This window comes from Lithobates pipiens, unplaced genomic scaffold, assembly GCF_037356315.1.
Source record: "Lithobates pipiens isolate NorthernLeopardFrog02 unplaced genomic scaffold, aLitPip1_a1.2 Scaffold_8, whole genome shotgun sequence".
NCBI classification, from domain to species: Eukaryota; Metazoa; Chordata; class Amphibia; order Anura; family Ranidae; genus Lithobates; species Lithobates pipiens.
The window spans coordinates 475,984,003-476,001,576 of NW_027507903.1; the positions used below are offsets into that span (position 1 = coordinate 475,984,003).

Genomic DNA, 17,574 nt, shown 5'->3' on the forward strand with positions numbered 1-17,574 from the left:
TACAGTGGCCACAAACAACCACATGAAGGACTGTATCATGCAGGTCTTTACACAGAGCCCCTATGCTAAAAATTACTATCATTTTTTACATATGTCTGGGGGATTACACAGACACAGAATTCAGTGGGGCCCAGAAACTGGGGAATGTGAACACATATACAGACAGATGTCTGAAACAGAAGAGGTTCTGGCCACAGTCCTTACCTGAGCTTCAAAAGAATTAACTGGATCCCATTCTTCCTCACAAAGGCCAAGCCCTTTGGAGAGCAGCACCCAACCTTTACCCTATGTCCCCACACCTCTTCTCTCCTATAAACACCACTGCCCTACTTCTGCATATCTTACCACATATCCCCCACCTCCCTCTTCTTTACCCTACTGGCTCCCTCCACCAATCCCCTCATAACCAATCAGTGTGCCACTGTACATATAATAGTCTAGCTTTTCACCTCTTCTGCAATCCTGTATCCCAAAACGTCTCTTAAAATGATTACCGTATGGAGACTTATGTCTCGTTATACTATACAACCTTGTTCCTAAGAGCATACTACATATGCCCATTTGGTTCTTGGTTCTATTTTGTATTGCTGTTAAAATCTCTGGAAAAAAAAAACATAAAAAAAGAGGAACTGGCCATATCAAGTGAGCATTTACATAATTCTTAGAAACTTGTTCAGAATCTTGAGAAAAAAAAACTTTTTATAATCATTTAAATTGGGAGGTGAAAAGCTTTGCACGATAAAAGCCAAATCAGTTTAACAATAGAAATGCAAATTGAACATCCATCCCTCACATCAAAGTGTCTTAAACTCTGATGGAATTTTCGCTGCATCTATCCTGATGTCAGTCCGTCCGTCGAGATCCACGTCTAATTAATATAGAGCTGTCATTAGCTGAGAGGAGTCAGCTTGTAATAAGTTTGGGTATTTAGTGGGATAACACAGCTTGTCAGGGTGGCTATAGAATGGTGGCACGGCCCCCTCGCCGCCTGACATATCGCTGCGGTTTAAGCCCCACCAGAGATCAGCCAAGTACCGGCTAAGCTTCTATTCCTAGAGAGGACGGCATTATATCACAAATCCCCCTCTGATCTCACTAACATGCCGGCTTTTCTCTGAAGCAACCCAGATATTTCAAAGAACTCAAAGCGTCCAAAAAGAACCATAATTTGTAATGGCAACCAGGAACGTGGGGAATTAAGTGGCAGATTTTGGCTGCAGATTTGCACAATGTGATTATTTAAGTTGAGTGAGGGTTGGAGGAGGCTCTGATCTTCGCTCACCTTCTCTGTCCGGCAGTTGTTGAGTGCCGCCACCTTTCCGTCCAGGGCTTGCTGCTCCCGTCTTAGCTGCTCCTTCATCTGCCGTGCTTCCTGGATGGCCTTAGTCACCGCATCATGATCATTTAAGTACCCCGTCGACGTAATGGAGGATAATATATCTGATGAATAGAAAGTAAGGGTTAGAGAGAGTTTTTTTTTCATGAGTAACATCACTGCTCTTTAGATAGAACATATATTATACAGGAGTGGCAGCAACCCTCTCAAGATATGTTATTTTATACAGTAGTGACATCACTGTTCTCCAAATGCAAGTTATATCAGGAAAGTGGTGATGTCACTCCAGTATAATATAACGGGTATCTGGAGTGTGGTGATGTAAATTTTGTGATATATCTAGAGCTGTAAAGCTATATGCCACAGGAACTACATCACCGTTCTGCAGATATGTTATACAGGAATGACATCATCGCTCTCCAGATAGAAGTTATACAGGATATAATACAGGAGTGACATTGTCCACTCTCCAGATATGTTATATGTTGGATGTGTGCAAAACAGTATGAATCAATATGTCTGCGTGGAAGGACTTAATGAAAAACAGACTAAGCAGGAAAAAAATGGATTTCTGAATTAGTCACATACTTGGAGTCACAATGACAATGAGCAAAACTTTCCCTTTTTCATGCAGCAATTAATACCCACTCCATTCTGCCGCTCTGTGGCCCACCCTATGCCTCGCACCATGAGCCGGGCCCAGGAGATTCTGCTGAAACGTGCTGCAGATCACTTAGGATGAATCAGCCGCTCCCCAATCTATTGATACACTGAGCTGTCATCATTTCGTGACATGTCAGAAAACAAACGTGAGCAAGAAGTAAGAAAACAAACAAACAGATAAGAATGGCAACAGAGAGAAAGTGCATCTCGAATCGTCGCCGAGGCCACAACAGATGGGGGGCGGGGGGGGGGAGATTGTCGACAGAAGGCAGCTGCTAATCGCACATAAAAATGACCGGCTTGCCGGAACACGTTCTGCAGATTCCAAAAAAACTTTACAACCTAATCCATTTTTAGAACAAAAAACATCTGGCCCGTAAGTCCTTTAATCTGCCAAAACACGCGATTAAATCCCATGATTTGTTGAAAAACACTGAGATTAAAGAAAGGGAATCTAAAATGGCTAGCTGCTGCCTGCCCAATGTGTTATTAATACTCTCCCTTTGTGTCAATTATAAAAGTCGTGTTTGCAAAGAGCCTTGCCTAATCGCATCAGATTACACCATCCTCGGCTGTATTACCGGGAACCTCTATCTGATCCAATCGCTGCCAAAAACATGAACAGAAAAAAAAAGGAAAAACATTGTCTCGATGATTTAAAGATCAATGAGCGGAGAGGAAAAACCGGTGTCAGATTAGTTGAGCTAAACCCCGCTGCAAGGACTTTTCTGCCTGCAAGTTTCACAACGCTCACACAAGGAGATTCCAAGCTGCAATGAATTAAATCTTTAAGAAGAGAAATTAATCTGCTCGACTCTTAAACAGATTTGTGAGAGGAGCACAGAAATAGAGGAACTAGGTCGAGGAGTTTGGACTCGCCGTGAAGTGTCTGAGATACAAGGGGTCATTAGTACAGATGTCAGGCAATCCTAGCCTGTGGTTCCAGGCTCTCCCAGGGACCCTCTGGATTCAGCACCATGGACAACGACTGAGGCACGGCTAATCTCTGCACCCCAACATTCCCGATACTATAAGCATCATCTGAACAGGCAGCTAAAAAAATTTACAACTCAAGGCCTAAATTTGGAGATCAGTGTAATACCTGGCCATGGTAAGAACTTGGGAATACAGTGTAAAGAAAGTGCAAGAAAAAGAATCCAAATAGCAGACTTATCAAATAACAAGATGTACTGCCTAACTTGTGAAATTTTTATACTGGATGTTTTCTGCATTGCATTTAAGCCCAATGGGAGTTTTTTTCTATCTAACCTACCTTTGGAGGGTTATTTTGTTCCCTGTCCAGCTTATTCCATTGTGACAGATTATACAAAGTTTGGAATGGTGGAAATGATCTGTGAAAATTTGTTTGGCTAAATACCCAAGTATTTATTTATTTGTTACCGATTAAGTATGACATGTTTAAAATGCTTGCCAGTTTTTGTGCCATTGATTGGAAAGATTCCCCTTCAATTCCTGCCCTGTAAACACAACAATAGGAAATAATAGAAATACCCTCTTGAATAGTTGTCAGTGGAACAGATATCCTCATTGGAAGATTTTCCTTTATTCCTGTCCAGGGATCCGGTAATATCCTCACCCGGGTCAGTTCTACGCTGGTCTTTGGGTCCCCCGCGCTGGCTTGTTTACTGTGGGAAGCCAGCTGTGACCTAGCTATCCCACTGCCCATGTGCGAGCCGTGCTGTGCTTGCAAATGGTCTTGCAGCCTTCTGGGACCTGTGATGTGTTATGGAAAACTGCAGGCAAAGAGAGGGAGCCTGAAAGTTCGCTCAGATCCCCTCAATGTGGTGGTGGGGGGGGGGGGGGGGCATAAAGTAACTTCCCCTATCGAGTGAAGTTCCACTTTAAATTTTGCATTTCACTTTTTTTTTAAAATAAAATATATAAAAAATGTTGAAAAGTATGTTTTTTGTTGTATGAAACAGGACTATAAGAACAAAAGATATATAAAAGTGTGGGCACTGAAGAGGGCAATTAAGTTAATGTATACAAACATTCTAGGAGAAAATCCTGTAAATGTCTGCTACAAAATTATGAGAATGTGGATCTCCACACTGACCTTAGAAAACCATTACATTTATTTGTACCCGTAAGGTATATCAAGTCCAAGAATTCTTTTGGATTTCAATAAACATAATCCAAAACAGCGTGATCTCTCGATTGATGCGTTTCTTACCACCAGGTACCTTGTCAAAAAAGTATGGCCTAGAACTACCTCCAGCCATAGGGACATTGACTTAGGGAAAATACCAGGGATTATACTAATTGTAAGGTGTTATCCATTCTGTCCAAGCAGCCCATAGTTTCTGGAATTTTAAATGGACAACCTCTTCTGTTGTCAATTTGGGGTGCATTTCTCCCAACCATTCCTTGACAGTAGGAAGGAAAGACCCATTTTCTTGTAGTAAAAGGTGCCCTTTTTAAAGAATCTATAGTATGTTTGTCCATGTTCACAGAGTCAATATATCCCGTATAAATGTATACAATAATAGGATTATGTTGCACAGTAAACGCAGCATTCAAGGTTTGGATTATACAGTTCCAGTATCTGAATAGCTTGGGGCATCTCTAAAGGAGATGAAGCATATTGCACTGATCCCTGCCATATTTGACACAGTTAGAATCACTATGCAAACCTAGTTAAAAAAGGAATTTAGGTGTACAATAATCTCTATGAAAAATGAGTCTGTCTGTTAAGAGTGCGATAACGACTCTTCTAGGAACCACCTCCAGTATCTCCTCCCAGTGATCTGCAACTTACAATTAAATCACTTGCTGTCCCGGGCAAAATGGTGACCAGGACAAACCGAGAAGGCAAAACTACCCAGCAAGGGCGAGGGCAGCAAGTAAAAAATGACAGAAGACCTAACCCTTCCCCATTCTATCCAAAATAAAAAAAAAGGATTTGGGCTTTAAATACACAAATAAAGGCATTTTTTTTGGATGGAGCAAGGGAAGGTAACAACCCCTGTTTTTTGCCATCTGTGTCCCATTGGAGAGAGTTCCCTTTACTTCCTGTCCCATGGGCAAAATAGGAAGGGGGAGGAAATCCTTTCAAAGCGAGGGAATCCCTGGTTGTCACCAGAACTATTATGACCCACCGGAAGATGTCCCTCTCATTTCTGTCTTGGTGACAACCCTTAATTTAAGATTTTCTATCACTTTCCCTCTTGGTAATGGAATGATAATGGAAAACAGGACAAGTCGAAAGGTTGAATCTCTGCACCGGGGAGGGGGGGGGGGGCACAGACAGCAATAAAAACCTGACGCGTTCTAATCCCTCTCCACTCTATCCAAAACAAAATGTTTTGGCTTTAGGTATACTTTAGGGTATTCCTGGTGGCAGAACATATATTTGGTATAGGAGCCTATTAAAAATGAATATGGGGGAGGGGGGTAAAAGCTAAAAAAACAGACAATGCAAATCGTAATAACCCCTTACATTATTATATTAGTTAGTGATCAGTGTAGGCAACAGATCCACATGCCACTGCTCTTTTCTCAAGGAACCCCTAACAAACTTTGGAGGAACCCTGGTTGGAAAAAAATGTGCTACACAGTTGGACCTGATTTCAGAAAAAAACTGTATCCAGCTATCAAGAAACATAAACACAAAGTATTTTTTGGAGGCTTTAATGTGACATTAAAAGGAGAAGAGGACTGGAGAAATGCTTCCCCTGCCTGCAGCATACTGATGACCACATCTAATCCTAGGTAAAGTCACCCGACTTGAGCTCAAGGATGGTTTTCAATGATAAGAGGTGGCATTTTTCAGAAATAGAATGCTGTTGTATATTGTAACATGTCAGACATTATTTTGTACAAACCTGTATAGTTACTGTTCCCTTTATTAGAGGCTGAAAAGCCAGGGATAAGACTCAGCAGTAAGCACTTTGAAATAGTAAAGGCCTTTTACAAAAAAAAACAAAAAAAAAAAACTACCTATGCAGATAAGGGGCGTCTGTAGATTAAAACAAACTGCAGCTTTGACTAAAGAGGAATGATACCCTTGCTATAGGCCATTTACATACCTTATGAAGCCAGACTGTCACAGGACAGGCCTAGTCACTGTCCATCTTTACCATTACAGGAGTGAGCTCTCAAATGCTGAGCTCAGAGCTACTGCATCAGGGGAGAGAAAGTATCTGTGGAGGTTTGAATCAGAGAAAAAGCTCACTCCTGTGATTATGGAGGTAAGCAGTAACAACTAGGCCTTGCTTAGCAAAATCCTGGGAGCACTGGTACTAGTGATACTAACGTTTTTTGTTTTTTTGTTTTAAACAAAAGGGAGGTTTTACTTGTTGTTATACAAAGATATTGCACAGATTGGTCATTTTCCTACTCTTCTGGCAGCCCATTTTGTCTGCTCCTCCCTCCTTTTGCTGTCTCCTGTAGCGTGTCGGTGGAGCAGAAGTGTATGCATTCATAGACTCACACAGCACTGGTAAGCCCTGCCCCCCTCACAGGAGTTTGGCTGATAGCTGCAGGAGCTAATGACCTGTCCCCTGTGTCTCCTGTGAAAGCAGGAAGTGAGGGGTGCAGTGCTAGCGCCGGAAAAAGTGTTGAAACAGTTACAGGAGCCAGGTGTGTTTAAAGCAGTAGTAAACCCTGTTTGGACATTTTTACCTACAGGTAAGCCTATAATAAGGTTTACCTATAGGTAAAATGAATATAGACTAAATGTTCACCATTAAGGAGATATTCACCCAGTTACTGCACCGGCGCATGCGCTCTGAAGGTCCGGAAAACCTTACTAGAACTCCAGAGCTTTGTGCCAGAACTGAGGGCTCCTGCATCCATGTGTGGGAGCGACGTCATCGTGGCTCCGGTTAATCACATAGCTTTCAGTGGTGACAGTGCAGCACTGGAGGGCTTTGGCCCAAGGTGGTGCATACTAGCACATTATGCCATTGCCTTGCAGGTGTGTTTTTTTTTTTGTTTTTTTGTAACAACAGCCACAGTTTACAACTGCTTTAAGGATGGCGGTGGGCAGGACAGATAGTGGGGCATTTTTTTTATCTATATATATTTATAACACAGAGAATCTATTATGGTAAAAAAAGTTTATACTTTAGTACTACTTTAAAGTGGTTATAAGCCCATTTAAAAAAAAAAAAAAAAAAAAAAACTAACACCCGCAAGACAAAGGTATAATGAGCTAGTATGCACATCACTCCCGGGGGTTACTTCTGGGTATCACGGCTCCGGTGAAGTGATTGGCCAGAGTGGCGATGACGTAACTCCCACACTTGTGGTAATGGCACACATGTGCCATTGCTTCAGTTTGCTTCAGTGTCAGATGACGGCACATGCAAATGCAGGGATATCTCCTAAACCGATTTAGGAGATATCATGGGTAGCTATAGGTAAGCCTTACTATAGGCTTACCTGTAGAAAAAAAGTGTTCCGTAAAGGTTTACAACCACTTTAAGTAAAGAGAATATCACTACTCCTAATATCTGCATTTTGTATTAATAAAAAACGATTCTGCCAACTGCTTCAAATGCAGCGCAAAGAAGGAGAGACAAGACTACAATATATAATAGAAAAAAATAAATACAGAATGCATCAAAGGTTTAAGAGCAGAGAACGGGGATGATTTTCTGTCTGGAATGTGAAGACCCCGGGAGCTCACCAATGATCAGACCTCACACAGGGAAATGTATACACTGACAATGGTGGAACACAGAGCACAGCTGATGACAGATTTATCTGCTCCACAGACAAGAAAGGGTTAACCACTGCAGGATTTCTGTGAACGACAATATAATAGTGAAAATATTGTCCACTGTAACTCCCCTCTAGGCATTTGACAAGCCAAACTTTGCGGTTATCAAACATTTGCCTGATGAAAGAGATTTCCAAGATGGTAATGGTCCTGACATCAACTTTTATTTGTCTAAATAAAGGGGACTATGAAAAGCTGATAGCCAATGCATTTCAGGTGTTATGCACAAATTACATTTATTCCTTTTGCGCAATAAGGCTGAGCCCTGATGAAGGGAGGTGGAGATCTGTATAATCCTCTAACTGGTTTATATTGCTGTCTGTGTCCCCCTGGAGACATTTACCCTCTCTGCTTGCACTACTGACCTTTGTCACTGAGACAAAGTGAGGGGAAACCCAAAGTTTTAAATTGGGACGATTTACTTTTACTTTCTGTTGTTTCTTCATAAAAAGTAAGTGAAGAACCCCAGCAGGACAACAAAGATAGCAATGAGTAGCAACGAGATCCCAGACTCTGGTGAGGATTGCGCATGTAAAGGAAGACTCCCCTTTGGTGGGTACCCAGACTAACTCAATGATTTATAATATGATCAACTACAACAGCCAATACGTTTCTAGGCAGCATGTACTCTCCCTTCATCATGACTTGGAATCATCATAAGGGTATTAGTGGACTCTGAACATGTTGCTAGACCATATGCATTAATCCATCCATATATGGAGGAATTTCCTTTCCTGCAACCACGGGTTGATGATGGAATCCCTCCCGCGGAGCCACTGTGAGTGATTACTTCTAGCGTCTATAATCTCATGTGGAATCTGACAGGCTGGTTGTACCCAAGTTGACAGATAAAACATCTTGGGTGCATTCAGCCTGCTCATATATGGTTCGAATTTCAGCCAGTAAAGCAGTTCAGACTATGGATGGCTTTAGATCTAGCTTATAAGGAAGGAAGGAAGGAAAGAAGGAAAGAAAGAAGGAAAGAAGGAAAGAAAGAAGGAAAGAAGGAAAGAAAGAAGGAAAGAAGGAAAGAAGGAAAGAAAGCTAATGTGTCTCTGATGCCTGGTGGGAGCCACTAAACATCAGATGGGACAATGGTTGCCTATATGCACAAAGTACTAGCAGCTTGTTACCATTGCTTGAACACTCCACAAAGTATTAACAAATAAAGCTGTGTGTGTCTATGGTTCCCCCAGGTAAAAAGGCGAAATCTGAACATTTCCCACTGATCCGTCGAGAGCCAAAATATGCATTAAGACAAACTGTAAACACAATTTTTCTCCTCTGTCTTCCAATAAAATATATTCGCTGGGATAAACAGGAATGGTACGCAGCAGAGTAACACTGTAACCAGCCGCATATGCTCCCCATCACGGGACATACATTGTGTGGACTGCAGAGGAACAATGAGTCTGACAACATAGGAAAACATGTTTAGGGTTTCTTATTGTATGTTTGTGTATCTGCTGCGCAAATGAGGCATCATTGTAATCTGCCGTGCTGTCTGAGCCGCGATAAAACTATATAATTAACACCTGCTTGCAGTTCCTCTTGCAAAAAGTAAAATATCTTAATTGCTTATAGACTTTTCAAAGTTTTTTCATTTGCATGCAAAATATTTAGCTTCGTAAAAAAAAAAAATTCCCATAGATGAGTGACATCTTGTATTTTGACATAATCTGTCTATAAAAAGCGCTGTGAAATGAATAATGGAGTCCCATTTTATGTACGCCTTTTGCACTATACCGAAGGAATAACTGGTGATACCAGCGTGGTGGGTGTCCATAAACTGGGAACTCTTTATAATCACTCTACAGAGCTAGATGACATTTAGGGTAGATTTAGACATACTTCTAAACCTCCATTGCCTCAGAAGCCCAATACACATTTGGATCATGCTCCAGAGGCTACTGGCAGGCAGGCAGTTGCAAAGCATTTGCAACACTCCTCCATTTACTTGATGTGTAGCGTTACAAGTTGGAACTTTGCTACAGAAACAAAGCAAAGCATCACTGCCCCAACATGTAAATACCCCTGTTTGCAGCCTATTACAGCTTAAGTGGGAGGGGGGGGTCAATTGGCAGATGGCAAAAGTGCGGCTCAACAGCACATTTTTGCTGCCCCCCAATGGCAAGTCTAACAAGGCCTAAGGCCCCTTTCACACGGGGACCTCTGCTATGTGGAATCCGCTTGCTCAGCAGATGATCTCTCTGCTGAGCAGGCAGATGACAGGTCTGTGTCCGCTCTGCTACAGAGACAAAGTCCTACTCTCCTCTATGGGGCAATCAGATGGAAACGGACCACCTGTCTGCTTTCATCTGATGCCATCCGATCCACCCGATCCACCAGACGGATGGAAAAAAAAAATTGCATGACAATTATTTGATCTACAGTGCACGGAACAGACTGAGGCCCCTTTTCACACTGGCTGCCCAATCAGGTCCACCTGTCAGTTTTCCAGGCAGATCTGATCAGACCCTGCACTGTCCTCTATGGAGCAGCGGATGTCAGCTGACACCTGCTGGCATCTGATCAGATCTTTTCCGCCAAAACAGGCGGATGGTGGGTTCTATTTTTTTTTTTTTTAAATAAAATACTTTTTTTTACCTTTTTTCGTCCTTGTTGCATCTCAGTGCTGTTGATCCTCCTGCAGCCACTTCCTGTCTACATGCACTTCAGCAATGGCTTTATGGCATTTCTCAGGTTGGATTTTCCTAAAGATGAGAACAGTGGCCTATGTCTGTTTAATGTGTGGCTGCTTGCAGTACCCATCAAAAGCATATGTGACAGGGTGACCATGCAGGACAAAAAGTGTCACCCTACAACAGCAAGAAACTAAACAATGACCTTCATAGCAGGATCACCGGGGAATCTTTGAAAACTGCAGATGTAAAAAAGACTAATAATTTTTTTTTGAAACTGCATTGACATGTTAAAGTTTCTATGAGATTTTAGAAATCGGATTGAAAGGAAATGTCACGTATGACTATTTTCTATTTTATCAGAATCAGGAGACCCAAACTAAAAGCCGAACTCTAGGCATAAAAACTAATTTAACATTTTTTTTCCACAATAGCAGCAAATGATAATAAACCATCAGGAAGCCATCAGAAAACACACCCTGAGAAATCCCATGTAGCCATCACTAAAGTGCATGTAGACAGGAAGTGGCTGCAAAGAGGTCACAGGAGATCAGCAGCATTGAGATGTTACGGGGGGGTAAAAGCAAGTATTTTATTACAAGACACATTGCATTGTTTATGATACATAGAGTACAAAACAAACTACGTCATTCATTTATGGTTTATTAAAGTAGAAGTAAGCCTTAACGTGGAATGAAATATGCATAATTAAGCAAATTAATAGTCCCTGCAAATCTGGTGGAAGGAACTGCAAGTCACAGAATGTCCTACCAGCTCATGCAGAGCAAACCATAAAACTATAGAGAAAACACTTTGTGACTTTGAGGGAAACACACCACCATTTAACAAAAATCGGCATTAGTGCTTTGTGCACAGATCCCTCATACCAATGTTCGTATTGTGAGATGTGCTCTATTGTCTCGTTAAGTTGACGAGAGGCGATGAGAGTGCCTCCGAAGGACAGGTATTCACATGCTGACCTGAGGGGGAAGAACCTTTTTTTACCCAACAAAAGGAAGTTCAGAGCATGGTGTACTTAACATAACTGTGTTGCTTTGGAGTCATCACAATACACATTGTGTTGCTTATCGTGCCCTTTGGGTCAAGGTCAGTGAACGCACAACAGTGCAAAAGAGTGTTCTTCATCTCCATCACTGACTGCAAAGCACATCACAGGAATGTTTTTTATTTTAATAATGGCTGCATGGGCCCTGGAGGTATCCACTGAACTATTGTGTAGTTAAGCTCTAGTCTCTTGTTACAGCAATATTGCTTATATAGGTAACAAAGAGATCAGGGATTATTGTTCAATTATAGACTTTTTAACAAATGTTGCTTTTTTTGTTTTTTCCTTTACACAGGACAATCTGGACCCTAACTGAACAGAGTCCTGTCATGGAAAGAGGTCTGTATCCCCTGAGAAAGACAGAACAGTAGTTCCAGGAGCATACCACAGGCTGCGTGGAGACACAGGTGTCATGGAGATGCAAAGGGGACACTGAAGTCACAGGGAGCTCTGGGGTCACTGAATGTCATAGAATGTAGTGGGATCACTGGGTGACAGCATGCATTGGGGTCACCGAGTGACACAACGTGCATTGGGGTCACCGAGTGACACAACGTGCATTGGGGTCACCGAGTGACACAACGTGCATTGGGGTCACCGAGTGACACAACGTGCATTGGGGGTCACCGAGTGACACAACGTGCATTGGGGGTCACCGAGTGACACAACGTGCATTGGGGTCACCGAGTGACACAACGTGCATTGGGGGTCACCGAGTGACACAACGTGCATTGGGGGTCACCGAGTGACACAACGTGCATTGGGGGTCACCGAGTGACACAACGTGCATTGGGGGTCACCGAGTGACACAACGTGCATTGGGGGTCACCGAGTGACACAACGTGCATTGGGGGTCACCGAGTGACACAACGTGCATTGGGGGTCACCGAGTGACACAACGTGCATTGGGGGTCACCGAGTGACACAACGTGCATTGGGGGTCACCGAGTGACACAACGTGCATTGGGGGTCACCGAGTGACACAACGTGCATTGGGGTCACCGAGTGACACAACATGCATTGGGGTCACCGAGTGATACAACATGCATTGGGGTCACCGAGTGACACAGCATGCTCCGAGGTCAGGAGTGACATAGCATGCTCCGGGGTCACCGAGTGACATAGCATGCTCCGGGGTCACCGAATGACATAGCATGCTCCGGGGTCACCAAGTGACACTGTGCTCTAGCATCACAGGGGGCATGGGATGAACACTTGATTCTCAGGAGTCATGGCAGGATACAGAGAGGTTACTGACGCACAAATCAGATTATGCAGGATGGGACATATTTGTAGCAATGTTTTGCCCGAACAACGAGCCATACATTGCTTCACGGTTAAAAGTTGGAGCCAACTGAAAGTGACAGACCTTTAAACAGTTTTTCCATGGGCTGTAAAGAGGTCTCTAGCTCAACTCAGCTTTCTGTGCCTTGACCTGCACTACTGAATACCATCTATGTACAATTTCTCCTTTGGCAAGGAGCAACATTTTCAAATTTCCCTTCAAGAGCCTATACAGACCAAATGGCCAATATGAATTATTCACACCAACACTGGTAGCTCCATTGTAACATATTTGAAGTACCAGAGAGTCATTGTGGGGACATGAAAAAGGCTCTGAATAGGCCAAGACAAGCAAACAACTCACCTATAGAATTGACTCGAACAGGAGGACTGGCGAGGGTGGAGGAGATGGACGGTTTGTAGGAACTGTTACCGCTGCTCATCCTGGCTGGAGGGATGTGCGGGGAGGTGGGTGATACAGGAGATTTGCGGTCTGAGCTCTTGGGCTTGGCGGAAAGGTTCAGTGGCTGAGTGACATCATCCTGGAAGGGAAAACCACATATAAGATAAGATATCTTGCCATATATTAGTACGGTACACAGAAAAATCCAATAATTACTAAAATATCTCCTATTTATTTCTAAAATATAAATACATGTCATAGGTGAATAAAGATGAACTCCGGAATAAACAAATCCTGTTTAAATACAAGAGTCGTGTGTGTAAACCTACTTGAATCTTGGTGGATTTTGTGTATTTCTTTCAGATATTTGCAGTAATACAGTGTGAAACCTTATCTCTGAGCAGGAGCTTCCTGTAATATAGACCGGTCACTGTTGCTCTCTCCTTGTACAGGGTGACTGGTCTTGTCTCCACCCCCTCCTGTAGTTTTCTGCAGACAGCCTGTAGTGGGTGGGGCCTACTGGGTCCCTCCCACTGCTCTACTCTCTGCACATCATCTCATTTCTGATATCATCACTACTTTTCTAAGTTGATGGAAAAGTAGTGATGATATCATTAGATGATATCAACTAGATGGATTTATATCCAAGCTTTTCTGACCGAGTTCAGCTTTCTTTAAAAGGATGTACACATAAGAAAGCTGTGAATCTTCCCCATCGAATAATGTATGAAATGGAATCTGATAATTTACAGCCAGTTTAAGTCTGTGGAATATTTTATTTATTAAATATATATATTTTTTTTTAACGTTTAGGACTCTGTTGGTCTCATTGTTGCCCGTGTCCCCGCTGGGGAGATTCACCCTCTATTTATTCTAGTTAACACTGTGTCCATTACAGGAAGTGAGGGAAAATGTAACATTTTACAGTTGTCACCTGAACAGGAGGAGAGGGAACATCTTCTAATGGAAATACCTGTTCTGGTGACAACAAGATGAGATGTTGCAGATATATTCACTCTCACTTGTGCCTCTGGGTCAGGAAATATAGGGAAATTAAGTGGCCTAACAAGCTACTTTTACAGAAAAGTCTGCCATTTTCTGCATATTCTTAGTGTCCCCCCCCATCATCTTTTTAGAGGAATAAATAAGAACAGTGAGTGAGACTTTCTCCATGCAAATTATTTTGTTTCCCCTCCTGAATGTTGGTAAGAGAAAGCTGCATGTAATACATATTTACTTAAAATGATCAATAGGTTTTCATTAAACAAAGCAGCATTCGCACAACCGCACAACAGCTGGCATAATGTGGGGAGAGAGCGCTATACAAACATAGAATAGTAGGTTACTGTGGTGGGATATTAGAGTGTAAGCTCCTCTGTTTCAGAGACTGGTGTGACTGGGTCAGTTCTCTCTGTACATCACTGCATAAAATGTCAGTTATATAAATGTATAATAATATAAGGGTAGGATTGTGGAAAGACCGAATGTAAAACCTCGTTCACATCTGGCGATTTGGGATTGCAGGCAGAATCACCGTGACTTTGCCCATGATTCCAAATTGTACATCAATGGTGGCAAAATGTACCACGTGTGTTTGGGTGCTATTCATTCTTAATGGTACCTCAAATGTGGTGTGCTTTGCAGTGATAGATCACACAGCAATCATAGCAAAGCTTTGCGCAATGCGGATTTCTGCACAACAATGAAGGCAAAACCACACCACATTAGAGGTGCCATAAAAAAATGAATGGCACCCGAACGTGCTTGGTGCATTTTTTCCACTATTGCAGTGTGATTTGGAATTGTGGGCAGAATAGTGGTGATTCTGCCTGTAATCCCAAATCGTTAGATGAGAGCGGGGCCTAAATTCCTCTGGTGTAGAGACTCATGTCACTGGCTTAGGGTTCCCTGTGCAACATTGGGAAATATTTTACAGCTATATAAATGAATAATAATAAGTGTGGGACTGTGGTGGGACAGAGAATAAGCTCACCCAGTGCATAGATTGATGTGACTGGTTCAGTGTTTTGTACAGCACTGTGGAATATGTCAGTGCTATATAAATGTATAATATCAGATCATACTGGGACTAGTAATCCCTCACAACCTACTACAGAACTACACCCATATTGTGTTGGTAAAAGAATTCCATCGCTATAAAAAAGAAAAAATTGTGTCAGGGATCAGGTTCCTCCTGTATCGCTTAACTATTTTAATCAATGCTCATTATAGTGATCTCATTATGAACCTATTTGGCCTAAAAACTGCCTTTCATGACAATGCGTTGGTCATTGCAGCCCCAAGTACAGTCTAGAACGCCAGAGGACAGGGCTGAGGAACAGTAACCTCGCCCAAGGAGGAAGTGACAGTCCCTGGCTCGGGGACAATGCTTCTATTACAAATGCAAAGTGATGTGCAGTCACAAAGACTCAGCCTGGAACACTTGTGTGGCTAGCGAGGAAGAATCATTCTCTGCACGTCCAAACGCCATGACTTGAAGGGCACGAGAATTGAATTCCTATTAACATTAAATACTATCAGTACAATGTCAGATGTCACGACAGTCTCTTCCAATAACCACAACGCTTGTATCATTTTCATCTTGTCAGTAGGGGATCTGAGAGCGGCTGGGCGAGGGGTCATCCTATCCTAATTATAAATTGTAGTATTCTTTACATCAACAGTCAGAACTGAGACGAGAAAAACACGGATGTCCCTGCAAGTGAAAAACTGGCTAAATGCTACCATAAAATCGAAGATTTACAAAGTTTCGCTGTAGATTGCTAGCTCTTCTGTCTCTGCAGCAGGTCAGAGTTTATAAAGAGGGTTCTACAACACACCAGTGTAGCAAATCGTGTTTATGGCAGCTTAATGATGCAAAATAGTTCAATTTTAGGAGACACATATGTATGAGCTACAGGAGGATAAAATAGTTTCTGCTTAAATTCCTTATTAGAGCGGACCTGTGTAGCCATACGATTGTCCTACAGGAGGATGATGATCCCACAGCGTCAAGGCTGTTCTGCATTATTTTCCTATAGTCTCTTGCTTTTGACAACATGGAGGTGCTACTTTTTCTCATTTTCACCTCTTTGCCAAGGCAAATGTAGGCTGATCTACTCTACTTTTCTACTAAAAGATTATGTACGATGGTCACACGACTCACCTCTTAATTCCAAATTTTTCATTAAAATAAAGAACAGGGGTGATATAATAGTAGTAGTATTATGGTAGTAATAGTGAGAAACCAGTCAAACTGCAGTTTGCTGCTGTTGACTAGGGGCACGGAAGATTTGGTTAGCTTCTAAAAGTTACACATGTTGGGCAAGTCGCCATTGCTCCTTGTGCCACCTTTTCAGAAAACACCCCTATAAATTGTAAATACTAAAGGACAGCAGTTTTCTCCCTGACAGGAGAACCGTGAATTTTTTTATTTTATTTGCCCAAATCTGAAGAGAGTCATACCAATCCTGTATAACAAATGCCTGGATTCCTCCACTGCACAATTCTCTGCAGATAAGGGATATAGGAATGTAACGATACACCCAAAGAACATTAAGCAATTTGGTGATTCTCATGATCAGAATATGGCACTCTTTTGGCTCATTGAGGACATGGAACTGTAAGAACATGGCACTATGTAACACAGCATAATCGGGACATAGCAGAACATGGCACAATGTAACACAGAACTATCTAAAAATACATAGATCAATTGGGAACATTGCACTATTTGATTGTTTGGCATTATAGGAGAATAGGGCACAATCAGTAGGGGGAACTACTAGAAGATGTCACTGTGCAACACATTTGCGAGAATGTGGGTCAATTGGGACATAGGACTGTGAGAATATGTAACACAGCTCTATGTGGGAACATTGGTCAATCAGGAAACGGGTCTGTTAGAACATGGCACTATCAGAAAAGACAGCACTATTTTAGTGCTAAATAAACCAACAACACTATCACAACACAGTACTACACAAGAACATGGCTTTATCAGAGGCTCTAGTTATGGTAGTACACACTATATGAGAACAAGCAGTCTCCAATCACTGCCAAAGAGGTTACAAATCTGTGTTTTAACACCACACCAATCAGAGCAGCTTTTCCCTATACACATCTGTAAGTGTGTTGGGGGTTCATTTAGAAGAATGAATTGCATGTTCTGTTGTCCCTGTACTGTAAAGAAAATCGGGATCTAGGGTGACCTACCTTACACTCTTCACATAATGTCGCCATGGCCTGTCATTGAGCTAGGACAGAGGATATTGTGACATTTACTCTCCGGGGGACACCGACTGTTCCCTCTTCTTCACCTGTATGTGACTGTCACAGACACACAAGGGAAAAATGTACCTCTCTAGAAGCTAAAATCCCCAAGATTCTGTGAAATTTACTTTTTTGGAGTGGGAATGAACCAGCTTCCCACTT

The 17,574-nt window shown here is 42.2% G+C and overlaps 1 protein-coding gene across 5 annotated transcripts in view; it reads right to left on the reverse strand.

The window, feature by feature from the left end:
• SOX5 (SRY-box transcription factor 5) overlaps positions 1-17,574 on the reverse strand; it is a 282,904-nt gene that overhangs the window by 18,673 nt on the left and 246,657 nt on the right. For all 5 annotated transcript variants that reach the window (XM_077468726.1, XM_077468727.1, XM_077468729.1 and 2 more), the window contains 2 exons: positions 13,102-13,279; positions 1,283-1,440 (listed from right to left, as the gene is read on the reverse strand). In XM_077468726.1, coding sequence (XP_077324852.1) covers positions 1,283-1,440; positions 13,102-13,279 — 336 coding nt within the window. The remainder of the gene's footprint in view (positions 1-1,282; positions 1,441-13,101; positions 13,280-17,574) is intronic.